Source organism: Papio anubis, unplaced genomic scaffold (genome assembly GCF_008728515.1).
Source record: "Papio anubis isolate 15944 unplaced genomic scaffold, Panubis1.0 scaffold113, whole genome shotgun sequence".
In the NCBI taxonomy this organism is placed as follows: Eukaryota; Metazoa; Chordata; class Mammalia; order Primates; family Cercopithecidae; genus Papio; species Papio anubis.
The window spans coordinates 127708-150321 of NW_022160429.1; the positions used below are offsets into that span (position 1 = coordinate 127708).

Sequence of the window (22614 nt, forward strand, 5' to 3'; positions counted from 1 at the left end):
AATATCTCATAATCCATGGCCAAACCCACTACTCAAATAGAGCAGCCTTTTTCAAGACCCTTCAACTTATTAAAACATCTGTCTCATCACCAGATCTACTTACACTTGAACACTATCCAGCCATTTCTCATCCCTCTCTCATGAATCCAACTCCCCTTTTCTCCAAAATATTCCTGACGTCCATCTGCTAACAAATATTTATATGCTCGGATTGGAAATTAGAAGTCCTATATGTGAAGTGGGTGTGTCACATCTCCTCTTTAAGCCTCAAATCCTTCGTTAATAAATTGAAGGAATTTGACTAATGGTTCTTTAAGACCTTGCAAAATTCCCAATAAGATAACTAAATATAATGTACCAACACAAATTAAGAACTTCAATTGTTTAAATAGCATTTTCCATGTTGCTTGGCATTTAAGATTAATATCCATATTTAAATGAGCTTTATTATTAAGAAAATGGCACCTTTTCAAGGGCCGTGGACTGTTTATCTCTAAGTATACCTTCAATGATAGCACAAATTTCAAACAATTTCTCAAAAATGGTAAATACGATTTTGTCATGTAACTAAGATGTTACATAAACAATGAGAATAGAGAATAAGGGAAAAGAAAATAGCCATGATATTTACATAGAACAAACTTCAAGTTTAAACTATGGAGGTTTAGGGGGAAGGAAATGTTCTTGAATTTATTAAAACTGGAATTGGGGGTATATAATAACACTCAGGATAAAAAAGAGCTTCTAAAATGTGTGGTGAATACACAACAGGGATTGAAATTAGTAGCTATAAATGAGTCAGGTATATGAGGAAATAAAAGAACTAAGAAAACTGAAATATCTTGTGAAATTTCTGGATAATAAGTTCAACAACATGAAGCCATTTCCATGACAATTTGGGAAGTCATCATGTGCCCTGAAACTGTTTAATGCTATAGAACAGTACATATGAAGACGATCAATTCAATAGCGTTGGTAGGACCTAAAAGAGAGGAAGAGTGAAACATAATAATTAAACTAAACAAGGAACTAAAATTATGCTAGACAATGACAGACATGGCTAGTACCTGAAACTACAAAAATTAAGAAGTTACAAATTTTAACTCGTGTGTTCAATAGTTACTGACATAGTTTGTGGTTATATAATAAACATTAAGAACAAAACTATTCAACTATATGAAGGTTGTGTTCTAATGGGCTCAGAGAGAATATAAACAAAATAAGCAAGTAAATTATATGGCTCACTATAAGTTCATAAATACTATATGGAAAAATTCAAGTAGGGAAGGGATGTTGAGACTGAAGGAAGTTGAAGATTTAAATAGGGGGGTGGTCAGTAAAGATCTTACCAAGAAAGTGAAATTTGAGCAAAAACTTCAAGGAAGACAACAAGCCATGTGACTCTCTGGAAGATGAGTGTCATAGTCCTAGGAAAAAATATCAATAGAAAATACTTATGCAGTGCTTTCTATGCTCCGGGAGATAGCTAATAGGGAGATAGATGATTGATAGATTGGTAGATTCGATAGATCAATGGATAGTTATAGATAGATGAGTTTAGATAGATTTCCTTAATTCCTGCAGTAGCCTTATAAGGTAGGTATTTTTAACACCATTTTTCACACGGAAAAACTGAGGCCCAGAAAGGTTAAATAACTCAGCCACTAAGATCTCATAGCCAATAAAATGTAGCATGTGGTAGATTCAAGTCAGGGAGTTTGATTCCAGACCTCATGTTCATAACCTCCTCACTAGTCTATCTCTCAAAGGCTTTAAGGTGAGAGTATGCCTGAAATGCTCTAAGCAGAGAAAGGAAACCAGTGTGGTTGGAACAGAATGAATAAAGTGTGAGCAGCTGGAGAGAGAGATCAGAGCAATACTTGAGGCCACATTGTGTGGGCCTCGTAGGTCATAGTAAGGACTTGACTTTTATACTATGAGTGAAATAAGAAGCTTTTCAGAAGAGGGGTGACATGATCTAACATGTGTCTCAATCACACTAGATTCTAAATTAAAAGAAAATGTTCAGGGTTTTTTTTTATTTTTGTTGTTGTTTGCTTGAAGGTATTAAAAGTCAAAAAGTATTACAAAGCTGGGTTGAGCAGCCCTTTTTAAGCCATGAACAGAAAATTTCATTGAAAGTATTTTGAGATCAGCAACAAAACAGAGTATGAGTGGCTTAGTCCAGAGTTCAACAAATTTTCATAAAGTCAAATGGGGAAAAGAAGCAAGAAAAAAAAATAAGATTTTTGTCCTGGGAAACTGATTCAAAGGCATTTACTGTAGAGATTATTAGTTGTGGCATGCAGAAGAATAAAACTTTGATACAGAGACTAAGACAGGATACATGGAAAGTCAAGTTGACAGTAAGAGTAGGAAGGATATAGCCATCGTCCTCTGAATGGAGTTGAAATAACACATAATGCCATGGTTTGTTAACTGCAATAACTGGAGGAGTTTGAGGGCCCTTGACATATCCAACAGGAAATGGAAAATAGTTCATTTAGATGTATCATCCTTTTAGATATTTCAATATTTAAGATAAGAGTGAAGACAGAGAGGACAGAACATCAGTGAAAAATCAGAGTCAGAAATCATTACCACTTGGAAGGACATGGGGCAAGAAGGTGTATGATATTCACTAAAGAAATTACTACTGATGCTTTTTTCAGTGTAGAAAACTATTAGGGTGAAATTGCTAGAAATACATTTTTCCTTATAAGTATTCTTTCACAAGGTATTTCTGAAATATCAGATGGGATACATGGGAGAGAGATCTTAACTCAAATTCAATTAGTAAGCATGATTTCAGGCACAACATGGACAAAATTGCCTACATGTCTAGCTCTCTGCCCTCTCACATTGGTAAATGATTTCTTTGTCTCAACTACACAGCCATTCCAAATGGAAATATCTGTTTTTGACATCCAAATTGTTTATTTCAGATGTCAAAAAATAAGTGGAATAAAATCTAATGCTCTAATCTTATTCCCCAGAGAACAACAGTTTTGCAAACTTCCATACAGTACACAGAATTTAAGTCATTAAATTCTGTTCACTCCACTGGTAATTCCATTTTCAGTATAGCAACCACTGACAATGCCTAAAGAGCATTTTACAATTCCTGCTGAGATTCTCTAAGAATGAAGCAATACTGTCTCAACTTCAAAACTGTTCCTTCCCCACAAAACCCATAGAACTGTCTCCAAATGATCTTGTTTTTCCAGCTTCCACTCACATCAAATTATGCTATGTCTAGGATACATGGAATTTCCATCTTTGACAAAGACTCCTCTCTTTTCAGAGAGTGAGGGATCACAAAGTAGTTCCCAAGTTCTACAACTTCTGTAAGACTTTTAGGACAGTCTGAGCAGGAAAACTGAAAATTTGTTCTCTGATGTCTCACGTGTGCACCATGAAATTAATGAATGTTTTTCCCTAACTAGACAATTTTCTCTACTTTAGTAGGTCTAGGAGTAGCAGGGAGGCCATATCCTCCTCAAATGAGCGCCTATAATATAATGCCTTTAAATAATGAACAAAGTTCAGGGCCAGTCCCTGAAACGGTGCGAAGCTATTTTCCTGAGACTTGGATCTGGGAGTTGGTGGCAGTGGAGTAAGTAACTTTACTTTCCTCCATTTGCTGAAGGGGAGGGAATGTGGTTCCTCCAACATTTTCAATTCTAAGATAATCTTTCTGAAAGGTTCTGAATAATTATCTTAACCTCTTTTTAGGACAGACCTAAGTAAAATGCTGCAATTGTATAGGCTTATTAATATAATCGTCTCAGTGCTGAGCAATTCTAAAATAATTATTCCTGATACTGTCAAATAGTAGACATGAGAACTATAATATTCAGTTCTATATGTACTGCTTAATGTCATTCAGGGAGCCTTCTGTAAATATCAGGGCTGGAGCAGGCACATAAACAAATCAGGCTACATTAATCCAGTGGTCTCATTGGTCATGATTCTTAAAAATGCTTATTTATGGGATTACACATTAGCAAGGGAAGTTAAGGACCAAAATGAATCACAATTCAAATATTTTTATTCCAAGTACAGACATGTGGGATGTGATCATTTGTTGATAAGAGGGAGAGGTACCATTTAGTGGCTTTTGTTTTCCCAGCTCAGATCCCAGGACATAATCTAGTGTTCACACGCATGCACACACCCATATACCCTTAAGTTGGTTCAGTTCCTGACATTAGCTTTATGCATATCGATTCTCACTTGAGGAAAGGTGGCTCACATTCATTATTTGTATTCTTCACTTGTCCTCCTCTCCAGCTCATCAGGTGTGGCTGAGGTAGGAGTAACAGTGCCTGACACCATCACCGAGTGGAAGGCAGGAGCCTTCTGCCTGTCTGAAGACGCTGGACTTGGTATCTCTTCCACTGCCTCTCTCCGAGCCTTCCAGCCCTTCTTTGTGGAGCTCACAATGCCCTACTCTGTGATCCGTGGAGAGGTCTTCACACTCAAGGCCACGGTCCTAAACTACCTTCCCAAATGCATCCGGGTAAGGAAAATGAGGGTGAACAGGAAAGGTGGGTAGAACAAAAGATTCCTTTGATCAGTCAGCTCCTGATTCTGTTCCTGAGACTAAGGATAATTCAAGGAATTGTGTGTTAGCACTGTGAATAATTAGTGCTATGCAAAGCAGGACATGATCAGAGAGATAATACAATGCTATGTGTGCTACGGGTGTTTAAACCATGGCTCTCTAAGCCACACCTTGCTTTTTTATTTCTTAGCGCGTGCAGAATTCTTTGCTACAAGTTAGATTTTATGCCAGGAACATTCTTGAAGCTGACACATAACTCAGCTTTCTCAATTCCACGAGTGTCATCCTCCAACCCCTCATCTTGAAATCTCCACAATATATAATTTTAATTTATCTTATAGCACGTATCTCTGTAAATTATGTAATAGTGGTTGTATATAGATCATCTTTCTTGTAACACAATATCCTCAAGATCGGGAGCCTCTCATATACCATTCCCCGTGTTTTATGTCTTGTATGGAGTAGACATGTAATATATGTTGTAAGAAATAGGAGAAGAGAGGGAGGAAGAAACAGTCAGAAAATCTACATAGCAGCAGATAGTACTCCCTAGGGCAATATACAATCACTGCTTTTCCCTTTCATCTGCTACTGCCAAGTCTGCATGTCTGCAATCTACCCTAACGCAAATGCCAGATCCTCCTAATACATAACCAGCCTTGATTTGTATCATTGCCATTTCCAGGCTTCTTAAAGCATGGATGAATCTATATGACATCCATTTTTCTTACAAATCCCAATTTACTGCAGCATCTCACCCTTGGCCCCAATTCTACGTGTTCACGTCTTTCCATATTCTCATCATTTCTGTCTCTGCCTCACATGGACTGATAGGTCAGTGTGCAGCTGAAAGCCTCTCCAGCCTTCCTAGCTTCCCAAAACACAAAGGGAGAAGAATCCTATTGTATCTGTGGAAATGAGCGGCAAACCTTGTCTTGGACAGTGACTCCTAAAACTCTGGGTAAGTGACAGTACCCAAAAGGGCCTATCAATCAACAAGGATGGTGGCTGTCTGAGCACTTTTGTCATCATATTCTCTGTTTATTTGCCATAGATATAATTCTATAAAGTTAATATTTTTTCCTATTTCTGTCCACAATGACCTCCTCCCACTCTTCTCACCCAAGCTAGTCCCCATAATCACTACTCTTGGACATTGGCTACTCAGTGTACATTAACCTTGTGGAATTTTTTTTCCCCCTTATTTTCTATTCTGGCCAATTGTAAGTTTAAGGTGTAGTCCTTAAAGGTGATTGGACTATCAAAATGGATACTCATGTTTTCAATATTCCTTGTTTTAGGGAATGTGAACTTCTCAGTGAGTGCAGAGGCAATGCAGTCCCTAGAACTCTGTGGAAATGAGGTTGCTGAGGTCCCTGAGATTAAAAGAAAAGACACAGTCATCAAAACCCTGTTGGTGGAGGTAACATATTTTTGGGAGTCCCTAACAACTGTAAGAATGCAACACTGGGCAGTCACTCTTGAGACAACAAAGAACCATTAATATCATGCTCACATAATACATCCTGTAAGACTAATGGAATTTCCTATCCTAAAAGCATTGCAGCAGACATTGCCAGCTATTGTAAATCTTTTTTCACAAACTATTTGAGTGCAATTTCTTGATCTCCACCTCTTTCCTAAGATTCACATATCTCTCATGCCCATTACCTTTGATTCACTGCCCTTATTATCTCTTCCCATTTTCTTTCTACCACCTTCCTTTGTTCTTCACTGTTTTATGGATTTGTAATAATTTAACGACAAGTAGGATGTTATGTTCTCACTTATAAGTGGTAGCTGAATGATCCAAACACATGGACACATGGAGGGAAGCAACGCATCATGGGGCCTGTCTGAGGGTGGGAGTGAGAGGAGGGAGAGCATCAGGAAGAATAGCTAGTGGATGCTGGGCTTAATACCTAGGTGAGGAGATGATCTGTGCAACAAACCACCGTGGCACACGTTTACTTATGTAACAAACCTGCACATCCTGCACATGTCCCCTTGAACTTAATAATAAAAGTTGGGGGAAAAAAGAGTAGAATGGTAAACATCATTCATGTAAACCCTACCCATCAAAAAAAGGAATCTATGGTTGTTCTCTTGTCACCGGGATGTTTCTCTCTTTTCTCCTTTTCTTTCTTTTCATCCAAGGCTGAAGGTATTGAGCAAGAAAAGACTTTCAATTCCATGACCTGTGCCTCAGGTAAGAGTCCATCCTCATAATCACAGTGGGATCAAAGCCACAGAGGGGTATAAACCTCAATGCATATTCATACATATTATCTCCCAGTTTTCAGCGTCTTCCATTAAAGGCAGCATAATACTAAATATTTCTTTATGTACGTTTTACAGACGAAGACATTGAGCCCAAGAGAGCAAGTTAATGTGACTCAGGTGGTACAGACAGGACTAATACCTGGGCTTTCTTGGTTTACACGTAGTTATTTTACCTGGATAGCTCAGTGGCTGCTCACTGACAAGCCCAGCTGCAGAAGCCTAGAGTGTCCAGGACGAGGTAGAAAGAGAGCAGGGTTGGCCGGGCGTGGTGGCTCACATCTGCAATCCTAGCACTTTGGGAGGTGAGGCGGGAGGATCACTTGAGGTCAGGGGTTTGAGAGCAGCCTGGCCAACATGGTGAAACCCTGTCTCTACTAAGAGTACAAAAATTAGCCAGGCCTGGTGGCGGGCGCCTGTAGTCCCAGCTACGTGGGGGGCTAAGGCACGAGAATAGCTTGAACCTGGGAGGCAGAGGTTGTAGTGAGCCGAGATCGCACCACTGCACTCCAACCTGGGTGACAGAGTGAAACTCTGTCTCAAACAAACAAACAAACAAACAAACGAACAACAACAACAACAAAAACTAAACAGAGCAGGGTCATGATACGTTTGAATCCCAAGAGATAGTCTCTAAAACAGCTGCTGACAAAACATACAGCATTTTCTACCCATCTCACTACAAATGTGTGTTTTCCGTGTCAGAAAATAATTTACATTTAACTTCATCATATCATTGAGAACTACTTCTAGCTTTTATACAGCACTGCCACATTATTAGTTCTATGTCCAGAGTGTGTACAACACTGTATTTGTCATTTGAGAAGGGCTAATTTAAAGTATATTCATGTTATCTATTTATAAACATGGGAATCCATTCAAATATTATATAGAGTAAGGGAGGCAGTAAAATAACTTGTATTATTATGAGTATAAGTCTTAATATTGCAACGAAAGGAGTGATAGCTCCCCCACGAAGTCTTAGACTTCTTTTAGAAAGCTACTGAGCACAGCAATGCAAAACATAGTTAAGTGAGGAAAGGAAGGACTCTGGAAGTCACACAGTGCCAAAAGCAATTAGACTGTTAAAGGTAATCTCATCATTAAATCAAATTCTTATTCCTAGAACCCAGAGTTCCTCAAGGAGATATAACAACATTACTACTCACTCTAATAATAACCACAATAATAATAATTACTCACATCATTGAAATTCAATATGTTGCAGATCCTGTTCTGAATGTTTTACATGTATTTTTTCCTCAAATCATCACAATTTACCCAAGGTCACAAAGCGGGGCCAGTACCATATCCAGGCAGTGTGGCTCTGAAGCTCTCACTACATTATAATCACTAAATTGTAATATAATCGTAGATGTCCTCCTTTAACATGGGCTGTCTGTTTCTAAAGGTGCTGATGTGTCTGAGCAGCTGTCCTTGAAGCTCCCATCAAATGTGGTCAAAGAATCTGCCAGAGCTTCTTTCTCAGTTCTGGGTGAGTCACCTTCCATTTAGTAAACCTGGGCCAAAAGAGTTGCCACTGTACATCTTATCTGTGTATTTGTATTTGAATTATCAAGTTCTTGATAGCTGCTATTCTTGTTAGGATCCTGGAAATCACACTCTGTGTGTATAACTTATCTCTTACCTAAATGATAGACTCTTAGGATCCTGGAAATCACACTCTGTGTGTATAACTTATCTCTTACCTAAATGATAGACTCTGAACTTAAAAGCCATTTTTGTGAATAATGTTGGCTGCTTAAGAACTGAAATTATTCTGACATCTAATCTTTCACATTCCCCAGGTGACATACTAGGTTCTGCTATGCAAAATATACAAAATCTCCTCCAGATGCCCTATGGCTGTGGAGAACAGAACATGGTTCTCTTTGCTCCTAACATCTATGTCTTGAACTATCTGAATGAAACCCAGCAGCTGACGCAGGAGATCAAGGCCAAGGCCATTGGCTATCTCATCAGTGGTACGTGAGACAGAGAAAAATGTACTTTGTTACTCTAATGAAACTTTTCCCAATGAGGCTTCAGTTATATCATCAAATATTAACCCACGATGACCATTTTTATGAAAACAGCAATCTTCCCACACTCTAACAGGATGTTGTGTTTTGATGTATCCATAACATTCACAAAACTATGGCAGATCACAGGAGGTCATAAAATGTCCATGGCTCCTGGATGCATCAGCCTGCACATATGGATGGCCTGCCTTTCTTTAATGCTTCATGAACCATCTGTAGCCTTCCATTTCAGGTTACCAGAGACAGCTGAACTACAAACACCAAGACGGCTCCTACAGCACCTTTGGGGAAAAATATGGCAGGAACCAGGGCAACACTTGGTAAGAAGGAAAATATATTCTGAGTTTCAACTATGAGTTCAAAACATGCACATAGATTCCCTGTCTTCGTCCATTTTCTGTTGCTTATAGCAGACTACCTGAAATTAGGAAATTTATGTAGAAAAAGAAATGTATTTCTTACAGCTGTGAAGGCTGATAAGTCTGAAGTCTAGGGGCCACGTCTAGTTGAGAGTCTTCTTGCTGGTGTGGACTCTGAAGAGTCCCACGGTGATGCAAGGCATCATATGACAAGAGGATTGGATGTGCTCAGTCAGGTCTCTCCTTCTCTTCTTTTACTTTCTTTGTTTTACTTTGTAGAGACTGGGCTAGCATCTCCTCCTCTTCTTATGAAGCCACCAGTCCAACTCTCATGATAGCCCTTTAATCTAGGAATGCATTCATTCCATTCATTACAGCAGAACCTTCATGATCCAATCACCTCTTAAAGGCTCCACCTCTCAATACTACCACATTGGGGATTAAGTTTTAACATGACTTTTAGTGGAGAAACCATTTCTAAACCATAATGCTACCGTATTTAATTATTATAGCTACTCTGCAAAGTGAGAGTTATTAGCTTCATTTTACAGAGGAGAAAATTAATATTCAGTGTGAATAAACAAATGTGTCAGGAGCAAACATCTAATAAGTGGCAAAATTGAGAACACTTTTAGGTTGACTTTTTTAATCCAAAATACCCAGACCCTCTTCCTTCTCATGTTGCTAAGAGAACATTATAAGTCTGTAACTTGCCCCCTTAAATTGTTGCTCAGCACTAAGAGGTGTTAGAAAAATTCTAGGAAAGACCACAACATGGTAGTAAGGTATGACGGAGCACACCTTACTACCGTCATACCTTACTACCTTCTACTAGATGATATCCTTTCTCTCTCTCTCTGTAGTTTTGCCACACAGGCAAACACAGGAAAAAAAGGTGGAGAGGCAGGATGATGGAGGGAAATAGTTACTGAAGCAGAACATTAGAAGTTAGTTGGTTAGAGTTAAAATTACAGAAAGTAAGCTAAGAAATCTATGAAAGGAAATAAATGCATAAAGCCCACAGTGTAAAAGCAAATGCCTTACTTAGTTAATCAACCAAGAAAACTAGAAGGAGCTTGAATCTCTAAAGTGGCCTGGAAATGCTTTAGGAAGCAAGGACAAGTTGGTAATGGATTGAACAACATGTGGCAGCAAAAAAAAAAAAAAAAGAAAGAAAGAAAAGAAAAAGAAAAAAAGAAATTTCCAAGTTAAAAGAAAAAGTCTCCAAACTCTCAGTAATAGCTGATTGACTTTCTTGGGGGTGCACTGTGATGGGGGAACCTATGTGTACAAAACAGAGCAGTAAAGCGCTCAATGAAAACAGCCTCAGCACTGCATTTTTCCTCCCGCTAGGCTCACGGCTTTTGTACTGAAGACTTTTGCCCAGGCTCGATCCTACATCTTCATTGATGAAGCACACATTACCCAGTCTCTCACGTGGCTCTCCCAGATGCAGAAGGACAATGGCTGTTTCAGGAGCTCTGGGTCACTGCTCAACAATGCCATAAAGGTGAACTGTTCCATGAACTTCTGACCCTATGACACATCAATATAACATCCCCCAGGGGTGAGGGGAGGAAGGAGGCACGAGGAAATTGCAAAGATGAAGTCCTGGATAATGTGGGAAGGCATCAGGGAAAGAGTATTAAACCTTCTACAGAGAAGGAAGAAACTGGGCCACATGCAGTGGATCACACCTAGAATCACAGCACTTTCAGGCCAAGGCAGGTGGATCACTTGAGCCCAGGAATTCAAGACTAGCCTGGGCAACACAGCAAGATCCAGTATCTACAAAAACACATTTTACAAAATTAGCCAGGCATGGTGGCCTGTGCCTGTAGTTGCAGCTACTTGAGAAGCTGAGGCAGGAGAATTGCTTGAGCCTAAGAGCTTGAGGCTGCCATGAGGTGTGATAGTGCCACTGCACTCCAGCCTGAGCTACAGAGCAAGACCCTGTCGAGAGAGAGAGAGAGAGAGAGAGAAAGATAAAAATGGTATACTTTGAATGGTGGTGTTACCTTACCTGATAGAAACAGATACTGAGGAGGGTTTCCATCCAACAGAAGAGAATATACTAACACTTGGCATTGGAATTAATCAAATCAATGTTGTATTTACAGGGAGGTGTAGAAGATGAAGTGACCCTCTCCACCTATGTTACTATTGCCCTTCTGGAAATTCCTCTCCCAGTCACTGTAGGTACCAGCTTAATCTGATTCCCTGCCATGAAAACTGTAGACCTGCTGTCTGGAATGCCACCCTGCTAAGGGCTGAGTCTCAAGTCTCTTTTGGTTCAATGATGAGGCATTTCTCAGACGGATAAGCTCTTTGGTTGATGCATTCAGAGGGATTTACACTTGTCCAGTAATGCCCTTAGACTATGTATCAAAGCCAATCCTAAAAACAGGTTCTCTAGTCTTATTCCTTAGAATTGAACTATAAAGTGAAGAGATCGAAATATTTTTCTATTTAAATTTGATGAATATCTAGCTGTCTGCCTATCTGTCTGAAATCCATTAATAACATCTGACTGTCAATATCCAGCTCTCGACTTGCAGACCCTCTATTCACCCTAGTTTGACACAACCACCTTTTTGCCTTTACAGCACTCTATTGTTCGCAATGCCCTGTTCTGCCTGGAGTCAGCCTGGAATGTAGCAAAGGAGGGGACCCATGGGAGCCATGTCTACACCAAGGCATTGCTGGCTTATGCTTTTTCCCTAGTGGGAAACCAAGATCGGAGTAGAGAAATACTGAACTCACTTGATAAGGAAGCTGTGAAAGAAGGTGAGAGCTCTTATAAGTGGGAGTTGAACAATGAGAACACATAGACACAGGGAGGGGGACAACACACACTGGGGCCTGTCTGGGAGGTGCAGAGAGGGAGAACAGAGAGGATAAATAACTAATGCATGCAGGACCTAATAACTAGGTGATGGTTGAGAGGTGCAGCAAACCACCATGGCACACCTATGTAACAAACATGCACATCCTGCACATGTACCACAGAACTTAAAATTAAATTAAATTAAATTTTAAAATAAATAAATAAATAAATAATAAAAGTTTTTTTTAAGTGTGCAAAAAAAGGTGAAAGCAAACAGCAAATGGTACCAAATTTCCATTTCCATTTACACTGCTTCTACAAAAAGAGGAGAAATATATTCCTGCTGAAATCCACAAGTTTCATCCGTAATTCTTTAGCCAAGTCATGCCTTGTGAGATCAGAGCACCTCTTATAAAACTATCTTCTCTGGGATTGCATATGTTATACAGAACGGAACATAATAGATGTAATGCTGCTGATAAAATGTGGAATTTTATTTCTACTTGCTAAAACCAATATAATAGACAAATATATTCATTTTCTCATGATTTCTGCCTACTTACTTGAATGAAAAGAAGTACAACAGCTCTTGCATACCCCCTAAACCCCCCACCCAACGCCGTCCTGGCTGCACCATGCTCGCTCACTTCATGCTCCGGGCTCCTGCTAAGCTAGGGCTGCTGTAGTCTCCTTTCAGCTACCATCGTAATTATCTACCAGGATCTCATCAGCCACGCTGACATGTTCTCTGACATTTACAAGATCCAGAGATGGAGGAAGGACTGTGCCTGGAGGTGGAGGGGAAGATGGTCAGTAGGACAGAGGGTGACATTGATGACTCGCTTATTGGTGGAAATGCCTTCACTGAGGTTTCCCAAGGCGAAGGTACTGGAAGCAGAGTAATCACCGGTGTTGATATTGTCAAGAACAATCACATGCAGGAACCAACTTCACAAAAGAAGCCGACAAGAAGAACATCAAAGTGACATAAAATCAAAGACAAACTTAAAGAACAGAGACCAGAAGGAGTTAAACCTTTTATGACAGGAGCTACAGAACAAATCAAGCACACTCTTGCTAATCTCAAAAACTACCAATTCTTCACTTGATTTTAGCCAAAAGGTCAAGAAGCAATAAAATCTACCAGTTCTTTGTTAGTGAAAACAGTAACTCATATAGCATGGTGCGTCTGCTGGACTACCGTGAGGGTGGTGTGACTCCATAGATGATTTTCAATGGTTTAGAAATGGAAAAATGTTAACAAATTTGGCAGTTACTTTGGATGTATCACCTGTCATCATAACTGGCTTCTGCTTGTCATCCACACAACACCAGGACTTAGACAAGTGGAACTGATGTCATCTTGAGATTTTCATTTGTTTTGACCATGATTTATTTGAAGCAGAGGCATTGTTTTTAAGGAAAAAATGTCATAAAGATTGTCTAAAAATAAAATGCATTCAAACTCGTTTGAAAGAGTGTTATATAGTTTAGTACATATTTAAACTCAATCTGTCTTGTAGTGTTCTTGGAGAAACTAGAGTCTGGTTGTAGACCACTATTAGAAAGAATACGGCTGCCATGAGATAACTTCTACAGTGGAAACTATATCTGAGGCTGGAGTACAAAAACAACAAGAATCAAAAGTTTTAATTCTGAGTTGAATTAACGGGAAAGAACATGCTTATAGCAGTGCCAACATTTGAAGTGGGGCCTTATACATTTCATCACCTACAATGGAAGCAGTTAACTCTGGAAGAGGTTACCAAAAGAACCAAAAGGGACCGATGTGGTTGAGGAGAAAAAAAAAGAAAGAAAAGAGATACAACAAAAAGAAAGAAAACTCAATAACATTTTCAAAGTATTTTTATCTCTATTTGCCAGAGAGAGCATCACAAAAGTCATTTTAGGTTTCATATTCTAGTCTATACTGCAATTCTCAGGAAATATCACAAACAATGAAAGAACTCTGTCTACCACTTTTCCCTTCCATCAGTCCAACTAAAATAACATTTGAGAGATTGGTGAGTATGCTCTATGCTTCCTCCTCCATCAACCTACCCTACCGTCATCCCACAGGACGAAGTTCAGCATAAAAGTGTGAGATAGTGAGTTTTAGGAGTTTATGACAGAGAACTTGCTTCTCCTGTATTATTTTCAGCTCCATGTATTATGAATGTGCATTCTCTTATTTACCAGTTATAATTACTTATTTATGAGTTGCAATTATCTCCTTTTTCTTACCCTTAAGACAACCTCGTCCATTGGGAGAGACCTCAGAAACCCAAGGCACCAGTGGGGCATTTTTACCAACCCCAGGCTCCCTCCGCTGAGGTGGAAATGACATCCTATGTGCTCCTCGCTTATCTCACGGCCCAGCCAGCCCCCACCTCAGGGGACCTGACCTCTGCAACTAACATTGTGAAGTGGATCATGAAGCAGCAGAACTCTCAGGGCGGTTTCTCCTCCACCCAGGTCAGTGGTCCCCAAAGACTCTTCTGCTCCAAGTTCACTTGGCAATTGGGAGGCTTAAAAGTAGAGCAGTTAATAGAAAAGAGAAGGCAATTATTAAATCATAGAATAAGTATCTAGGAATATTTGAGGACCATGGGAATTTAAAGGAAAGACTTAGGACATCCTCCACAACAATTTTCACTAAGCCCTATGTTAATATATTAGCAACGTGGAGACTTACAAGGAGATTCTTTACCCTCTGAAGCCGTGCTATGGTCATTGGACACATTCTAGACCAGAGTTTTTCAGCATCAACACTATTGACATTTGGAGCCACAGCATCATTGTAAGCCTTATAAAATGTTCAACAGCATCCCTGGCCTCTCCCATTAGATGCCAGTAGCACCCCACTTCCAGTTGAAACAAGAAAAAATTGCCTCCAGTTGGGAATCAACGTTCCAGACATCTTCAGAATCTAACAAGAAATCCTCTAAGATGTATCTCCCAAAAATTGTGTAATTAAAAGCACAATGACTAAGTAGAATCCACTTTGATCTTTTCAGAATGAGAAGTTCCATTTCAACGACTCCAAGGAACTCAGCCTCTTCACTCCTTTCTACTTTACCTGAGAGTGCTCTTCTTACTTTCTCTTTAAGTTGATCTTTTTTAAGCTGAAGCTCTTGAAAATTTATTTTTCTAGCATAATTCTAAAAATATTTTATTGAGAGTATAAATGATTGTATTAAACATCCAGAGTGTCTGGCTTTTCCCTCTTACCTGTCTTCAACAGTTAGGATCTACATAGTGAAACTTTTGTTTTTCAGAGAGATTAGGTAGGGGAAATAAAAACAAACTAGATGAAGGTAAAAAGAAACTCAAGAAAGTGCAACTTGTCTCGTACCATTTTTATGTACAGTATCCCTCTTCCATCTAACTGGTCATCAATCATCTACTTAAAAATGGTCACTATTTTTGTCTTAACTTCTTAGTTTTAGACCTATTCTTTGAAGGACATATCCAAAAGGACTATCAATGAAAACAAATTGTGAAATTAATAAACACTATTAGCCTTTTATTTCATTTGGAGAAACTGCAGCATGATTTTGATAATGCCTGAAAGGCAGAGAAAAAGGAAAGGCAGTTAGTGAAGATCTACTTTAGGGGTAAAAAGTCAGCTTCCCTCGTGGCAGGTTAACACAGACTTTGGAGGAAAATCCCAGACACCAAAAATTTACTCTTTGGGGCGGTTGTCCTCTCATCTCTTCCAGGACACAGTGGTGGCTCTCCATGCCCTGTCCAGGTATGGAGCAGCCACTTTCACCAGAACTGAGAAAACTGCACGAGTCACCATTCAGGATTCACGGACCTTTTCCACAAATTTCCAAGTAGACAACAGCAACCTCCTGTTATTGCAGCAGATCTCATTGCCAGAGCTCCCTGGAGAATATGTTATAACAGTAACTGGAGAAAGATGTGTGTATCTTCAGGTGAGGCTCCAAGGTTATATGGGTGAGAGTCCACTTTAAACTTGCCAATTGAAATGGAAATTCTGTTCCTTCCTTCCTGAGAAAGTAAAGGGCACCTCCGGAGACATTAAATAATGAGGAAGTGAAGGGTCCCAGAAATAGAGAGAAACTGATAGTGTCTTTGCTGTTTCACAGACATCCATGAAATACAATATTCTTCCAGAGAAAGAGGACTCCCCGTTTGCTTTAAAAGTGCAGACTGTGCCCCAAACTTGTGATGGACACAAAGCCCACACCAGCTTCCAGATCTCACTGACCATCAAGTAAGACATTCTGACCTCATCACCTGATCTTTGGCCCCAAAGTAACGTGGAATTACCAGAAATTAATAGTGCATTAGGAAGCTATGTTATTAGATTAATATAATTTAGAATTGATATATCTATAAATGAATTTAACCTTTTATCATTATGATGTGATCCTTTCTCTACTAAAAATATAAAAGTAATATATACTAAATCACGAATGAACCATATACATGAGGTGTGCAAAAACCATAGACATGTTAAAAATGCCAGTTAGCAAGATTCACTACCAAAGATTTCGATTTGATAGTTTTGGGGTGATGCTTAAACATCTGTAATTTTAGCAAGTGGCAGATCTGATGTATATTCATGTGTCCAATGTCAATGTTGCACATGTCCAGGGAACACTGACCTTTGTAGAATAGTGCTGGGACAACGTATTGAAGACAGACAGGCTTAAGGTGACTCTTGGAAGCAGAAATTTGGCTTTCTTTTACATATAAAACCCTAACTTCTTTTTTCCTTGACACTACAGTTACACAGGAAACCGTCCTGCTTCCAATATGGTGATTGTTGATGTAAAGATGGTATCTGGTTTTATTCCCCTGAAACCAACAGTAAAAATGGTAGGTGTATTTTAATCCTAATAGACCTCACACAAAAGTATGTTCTGTATCTCCAAACTAAGACCACACCAATATCAAAACCATGTCAACATCATCCTGCCTCGAAAAAAAATATTTTCCCCAAACCCAGGAAGTAAATGAACTATTTATTTGGCCCTAAGCTAAGGGACATATATGATACCAGAGAAATGCACAAGGAGTCCCCACCCTTAGGCCACTCATAGGTTAGTTAGGAATTTAAAGCACATGAGCACAAAACAATAAAACCACCCAAGAAAGATAGGATACGGTTTAAATCCCAAACTGACTGACATGCACTAAAAGTTGGGGAAGGGAAAAAACCAACGTGAACTAAACTTATCAAAGATGCCAGAGGATCTAATGTGTTACTTGGATATTGAAGAATAGTGGAACTCTTGACCTGAAAACAATTAGCTTTCTTCTCTTCAGAGAACGACCATTTGTCCCTTATTACAATCTGCTCTAGATTTCACAGAATTCTCACATCTGTTCTCTAACTTTCTGAGTTTTCCAATTCTCTCCAGCTTGAAAGATCTAGTTCCGTGAGCCGGACAGAAGTGAGCAACAACCATGTCCTCATTTATGTGGAACAGGTGAGGGCTCTGACATCCTGGCTGAGACTACATATAGGTCATCTTTCTAAGTGAGTCTCTCTCCTAGAATAGTAAATAGTCAGTAATATAAGGAAAACAATCATTAGCAATGACCTTCCAGAAAGTTTCTCTATTCCGAGAAGAGTAAGAGGGGAAATCTCCTTTGAACTCCATGTAGTGTTCTGTTCTATTTTCAATTATGTTAAAATTGGAATATGAATATTTCCATGAAATTTAAAGTATAAAATCAATAGAACAAAAGGCGTACCATGTATTCCTTTTGTTTTAAAGACCCCACTCCCCAACAATATGAATAAATATTAAATTTGAAGTGATAAATCATTAGGACTAAAGGTTTATCATGCATGCCTGTTATGTTAAAGACCACCTCCACAAAATGAATAAATATGATCCCAGTGGTTGACTAGTGATAATATTAACATTCTAAAATGTCACCATAAAATAAAATGTGGATTTTATGAATATTTTCAAATAAGACCATAAAACAAAGAAAATGTTTTATGTATCCAAACAGAAAGAATACTTTGTGGTTTTAATTACAGGTTGTATGAAACCATGTTTCTCCAGCTTAGAACACATTCACATGGGCCCAAAGATTTAATCTCATACCAAGGGACTACAAAATAATAGGGCTGTCTCAATTGTTTAGAAGAAAATCTGTGAAAATTTGTTGACTGTAAATAGAGTTCCCCAGGATGCATTGTAAAACCCATCTTGACATCCACAAATGTCTGCTCACCTAAAGACACTGGTAAAAAAGAGTCAAAGAACAATAAGAATATGTTTTGCTCATGAGAGAAAGGAGGCTTTCTAGGTTATTGATTACTCCCACTTTTCCTTTTAGGTGACAAATCAGACACTAAGTTTTTCCTTCATGGTTCTGCAAGACATCCCAGTAAGAGACTTGAAGCCAGCAATTGTTAAAGTCTACGATTACTATGAGACAGGTGAGTGAGAGAAAAATGAAACAATTAATCTTAACCAGAGCCAAGAAATGGATCCTGTTGTGACAGTTGATCCTGTTCTTAGCCCAGTTAGTCAACATTAATCTTTTGTTTCTCTCCTCCAAGATGTATACTATGAAAATGACTTACTACAGTCTGGCCAACATAGTGAAACCCCATCTCTACTAAAAATACAAAAAATTAGTCTGGTGTGGTGGTGTGCACCTGTAATCCCAGCTACTTTGGAGGCTGAGGCAGGAGAATTGTGTAAGCCCGGGAGACAGAGGTTGCAGTGAGCCGAGATCGCGCCATTGCACTCCAGCCTGGGTGACAGTGCGAGACTCCGTCTCAAAAAAAAAAAGAAAAAACAAAACAAAACAAAAAACATTTACTGAACAAATTTATCAATTAGTGTTTTTTGAGTCAGAAACTGAAGAATTTAAAAAGAATGATAATATATAGTCATTGCCTTCAAGTAGTTTAGAGACATAGGTAACATAATACAGATGAAAAGATTATATAACAAGGAAAGACTATTCATGACAAATGAGTGTTAGTGAGCTAAGCAATAAGTTTGAGAGGCAAAAACAGCACAGAAGGCTGGTGTTCAGGAAGAACAAACAGGAAGAAAGATCTGATTTGGATCCTAGAGGATGAATGCAATTTTGGGGGTCTATAAAAGTAGGAGGAGTGTTTCAAGCTGGAACAATAATCTTAGAAAAGGAATTAAGGGAGCAAGCTGAACAAAGTGAATAGAAGCAGAGAGGTCATGGAAGAGAGAACTACAGATTAATGCAATTATGATCATCTTCCCAAGAATTTAAAATTTGAACATATGCCGTCTGAACAGGCTTCAATCTGCATCTCTGGTCTCAGGGAAAGAAAATATAAATATGCTAATGATCCTGTTTAATTCTGGTCTATTTACGTGAAGTTTTGACAATTCTGATAGGGCATGCTTTTCTCCAGTAGTAAAGTGACTAGACAGATTTACCACGGTCCCTAGTTCATAGATCTTTTGTTTCTTCCTTCACCCAATGTATCTTTCAGATGAGTCAGTGGTTGCTGAGTATATCGCCCCCTGCAGCACAGGTAAGACGTCACAGCTTATGACCAGTACTAGATGGCATTAACCCACTCTCCAAGAGCCCCTACATTTTAAATTCTCTACAGTGCTTTTCCTACATCTGAGACAATCCACATGGCATGTCCTCACACCGAGACGAAACTGCGGCGTAGCAAGCCTATGCTGTAGTGGACTTTCCAATTTCAGATATTCACTCCCAGAAAAGTCAATAAGCTTTGTTTATTTGTAGGACAGCTATCTCTAAAAGCAACATTTCACTTCACAGCTAACTGGGCTTCCTTCAACACAATGGTCAACTAATCACACCCCTCAAACCAAATCTAGCCTTACACTTAATTTTGTAAATGAAGCTTTACTGGCACATAGCCACACTTATTATTAATATTGTCTATGGCTGCCTTTGTGTGCTGATTAGTCATGACAGACCACATGACATATAAACCTAAAATAATTACCATCTGGCCTTTCACAAACTTTGTTGACCCTGCGTAAACTCACTCTGTTGCCCACACTCAACTGAATGCTCCTCAGGAAACCCTACAACCTTCTTACGTTTTTCTTTTCTCCATAGATACAGAGCTTGGAAATGTTTGAGGACCATACAGGCTGTATATTTTGCTGGATTCTCTGTCCTATACATTTACTTAGAAGGAATGGCGCTATTTGTCTCTATAAAATAGACACTAAAAAGGTTTGCTGAATAAATATGTATTTCTGGTCAAACTATCATTTGGTGCATCATTCATTCTTCAGACATTAATAGCATGTTCACATGATGAGTTATATTATTTCAAATACTATTAAGATTACAGTTGTGTAACATATTTGCTTGTATTCCAAATGTGGATATAAAGTCAAGTCAAGGATAATTTTAAATCAAGTTCTAAGAGACATTAGAAAAAAAATGTTCTAGGAAGCTTTTACTTAGAAGCTACAGGCAAAAGTATGTAGTACTGATTAATAATTAGGAAGGCATAAATATTTCTTGAGAAAGAATATCCTAAGCAAAAGCATCAAAAATTGATTTGACCGGAGGCAAAAATGATTGGAGTAAATGGAGAATATGTTGGAAAGAGGCAGTATTGTACAGTGGTTAAATTTTAGACACTAGAGCCAAACTGCCTAGGTTTGAATCTTGATTCCATCCCTGCCTCACCAACGAAGTCACTAGGGCAGTTATTTATTTATTTATTTATTTTCCACTATCCCTTCCCCCGGTGAGGCTTTCTTTCTTTTTTTTCTTCAACTTTTATTTTCAATTCCGAGGTACATGTGCAGAATGTGCAAGTTTGTTACATAGGTAAACATGTGCCATAATGGTTTGCTGCACAGATCAACCCATCACCTAGGTATTAAGCCTGACATCCATTTGCTATTCTTCCTGATGCTCTCCCTCCCCAAACTCTCCCTTACAGGCGGCAATGTGTGTTGTTCCCCATCATGTGTCCCTGTGTTCTCATTGTTCAGCTCCCACTTATAAGTGACAGCATGCGACTTCTGGTTTTCTGTTCCTGCGTTAGTCTGCTGAGGATAATGGCTTCCAATTCCATCCATGTCCCTGCAAAGGACATGATTTCATTCCTTTTTATTGCTGCATAATATCCCATGGTGTATATGTACCATGTTTTCTTTATATAGTCTATCATTGATGGGCATTTGGGTTGATTCCATGTCTTTGCTATTGTGAAGAGTGCTGCAATGAACATACATGTGCATGTATGTTTATGTCTTTATAGTAGAATGATTTATATCCTTTTGTGTATATACCCAGTACTGGGATTGCTGGGTCAAATGGTATTTCCACCTCTAGATCTTTGAGAAACTGCCACACATTGTATTCCACAATGGTTGAACTAATTTACACTCCCACCAACAGAGTACAAGCAATCCTTTTTCTCTGCAACTTCACCAGCATGTGTTGTTTCTTGACTTTTTAATAATCACCATTTTGACTGGCATGAGATGGTATCTCATTGTCATTTTGATTTGCATTTCTCTAATGATTAGTGATGTTGAACTTTTTTTCTTATGTTTGTTGGCCACATGAATGTCTTCTTTTGAGTTCATGTCCTTTGTAGGGCAGTTGTTTAACCTCACTGCCTCAGCTTTCTCATTGAGAAATGAAAATAACAACAGATTCTATTACTGAAATACCAGGGGTCCGGGTCTAGGTCCTGCTGCTTGCTACACAGAAAGTCAATCACTGAGACAAGTATTGCCAAGAAACAAGGCTTTAATTGGGTCCTGCAGCTGAGGAGATGGGAGTTCAGTACCAAATCCATCTTCCTGACCAACTAAAACCAGGGGTTTATATAGCAGGGAACAAATGTAACAACTTGTAAGAAAATGGGAACTAGGGAGGGACAAGGAAGCAATTATGATGAATGAGGTATCCAATGTCTCATTGTCTGGATGTGGTGATCTGGTGAGTTTCAGTTCTTTTATACTTTCTTTTGAGAGGCCTAAAGTTCCTTTCCTGAGGAAGGAAGTCAGATAAAACAAATGTAAGTTTCAAGTTTTAAGACCGGAAAGGTCAATTTCTATGTTTATCCAAAATAAAAGTCTATGGGATTATTGAGTCAGTTTCAACTCTAGCTCAAAGTATTATTTATGAGAATGTGCCATCCTCCTGGAAAAGGGAAAAGAGAAATAACTGAATCAAGCAATGACTCAATGCTTCTGCTCAAATGAGTTGTATGTCAATTTCACTTACATTCTATTGACTAAAGCAAGTCACATGACCAAGCCTGGCTTTAATGCTTTAATTATAAGATTGATGGTGGAGTGCTGTGACTTTTCTCACAGGCAGGCACACAAGCCACATGACAATGTGAAGAAATACATAATTGTCTTACAGGGACAACAGTAGATAATTAAGAAAAAGCATGAAATTCCACACAGGAGTGAAACATAAATACAACTTAATCTCACAAGCTTTTATTAAATAGTTCCCCCATAGCACACTAATTTGAAAGGATGCCTTTATCCTATACTAAATTCCCACACATTTTGTGGGGTATTT

The 22614-nt window shown here is 38.8% G+C and overlaps 1 protein-coding gene and 1 pseudogene across 2 annotated transcripts in view; both read left to right on the top strand.

The window, feature by feature from the left end:
* The window catches only part of LOC100998199 (pregnancy zone protein), a 47696-nt gene extending 27378 nt beyond the window's left edge, over nucleotides 1-20318 (top strand). The window contains exons 11-29 of one of the 2 annotated variants that reach the window (XM_031661233.1): nucleotides 3469-3616; nucleotides 4294-4522; nucleotides 5402-5528; nucleotides 5869-5990; nucleotides 6725-6776; nucleotides 8259-8342; nucleotides 8656-8832; nucleotides 9122-9209; nucleotides 10602-10758; nucleotides 11369-11443; nucleotides 11855-12035; nucleotides 14327-14550; nucleotides 15798-16016; nucleotides 16191-16318; nucleotides 16836-16926; nucleotides 17472-17540; nucleotides 18406-18508; nucleotides 19556-19597; nucleotides 20164-20318. In XM_031661233.1, the coding sequence (XP_031517093.1) occupies nucleotides 3469-3616; nucleotides 4294-4522; nucleotides 5402-5528; nucleotides 5869-5990; nucleotides 6725-6776; nucleotides 8259-8342; nucleotides 8656-8832; nucleotides 9122-9209; nucleotides 10602-10758; nucleotides 11369-11443; nucleotides 11855-12035; nucleotides 14327-14550; nucleotides 15798-16016; nucleotides 16191-16318; nucleotides 16836-16926; nucleotides 17472-17540; nucleotides 18406-18508; nucleotides 19556-19597; nucleotides 20164-20186 (2339 nt within the window). In that variant the 3' untranslated portion in view covers nucleotides 20187-20318. Of the gene's footprint in view, nucleotides 1-3465; nucleotides 3617-4293; nucleotides 4523-5401; nucleotides 5529-5868; nucleotides 5991-6724; nucleotides 6777-8258; nucleotides 8343-8655; nucleotides 8833-9121; nucleotides 9210-10601; nucleotides 10759-11368; nucleotides 11444-11854; nucleotides 12036-14326; nucleotides 14551-15797; nucleotides 16017-16190; nucleotides 16319-16835; nucleotides 16927-17471; nucleotides 17610-18405; nucleotides 18509-19555; nucleotides 19598-20163 lie in introns of those variants that run through there. The other variant, XM_031661234.1, reaches the window with a different exon arrangement.
* LOC108581182 lies at nucleotides 12460-13416 on the top strand (annotated as a pseudogene).
* Nucleotides 20319-22614: the final 2296 nt, after the last annotated feature.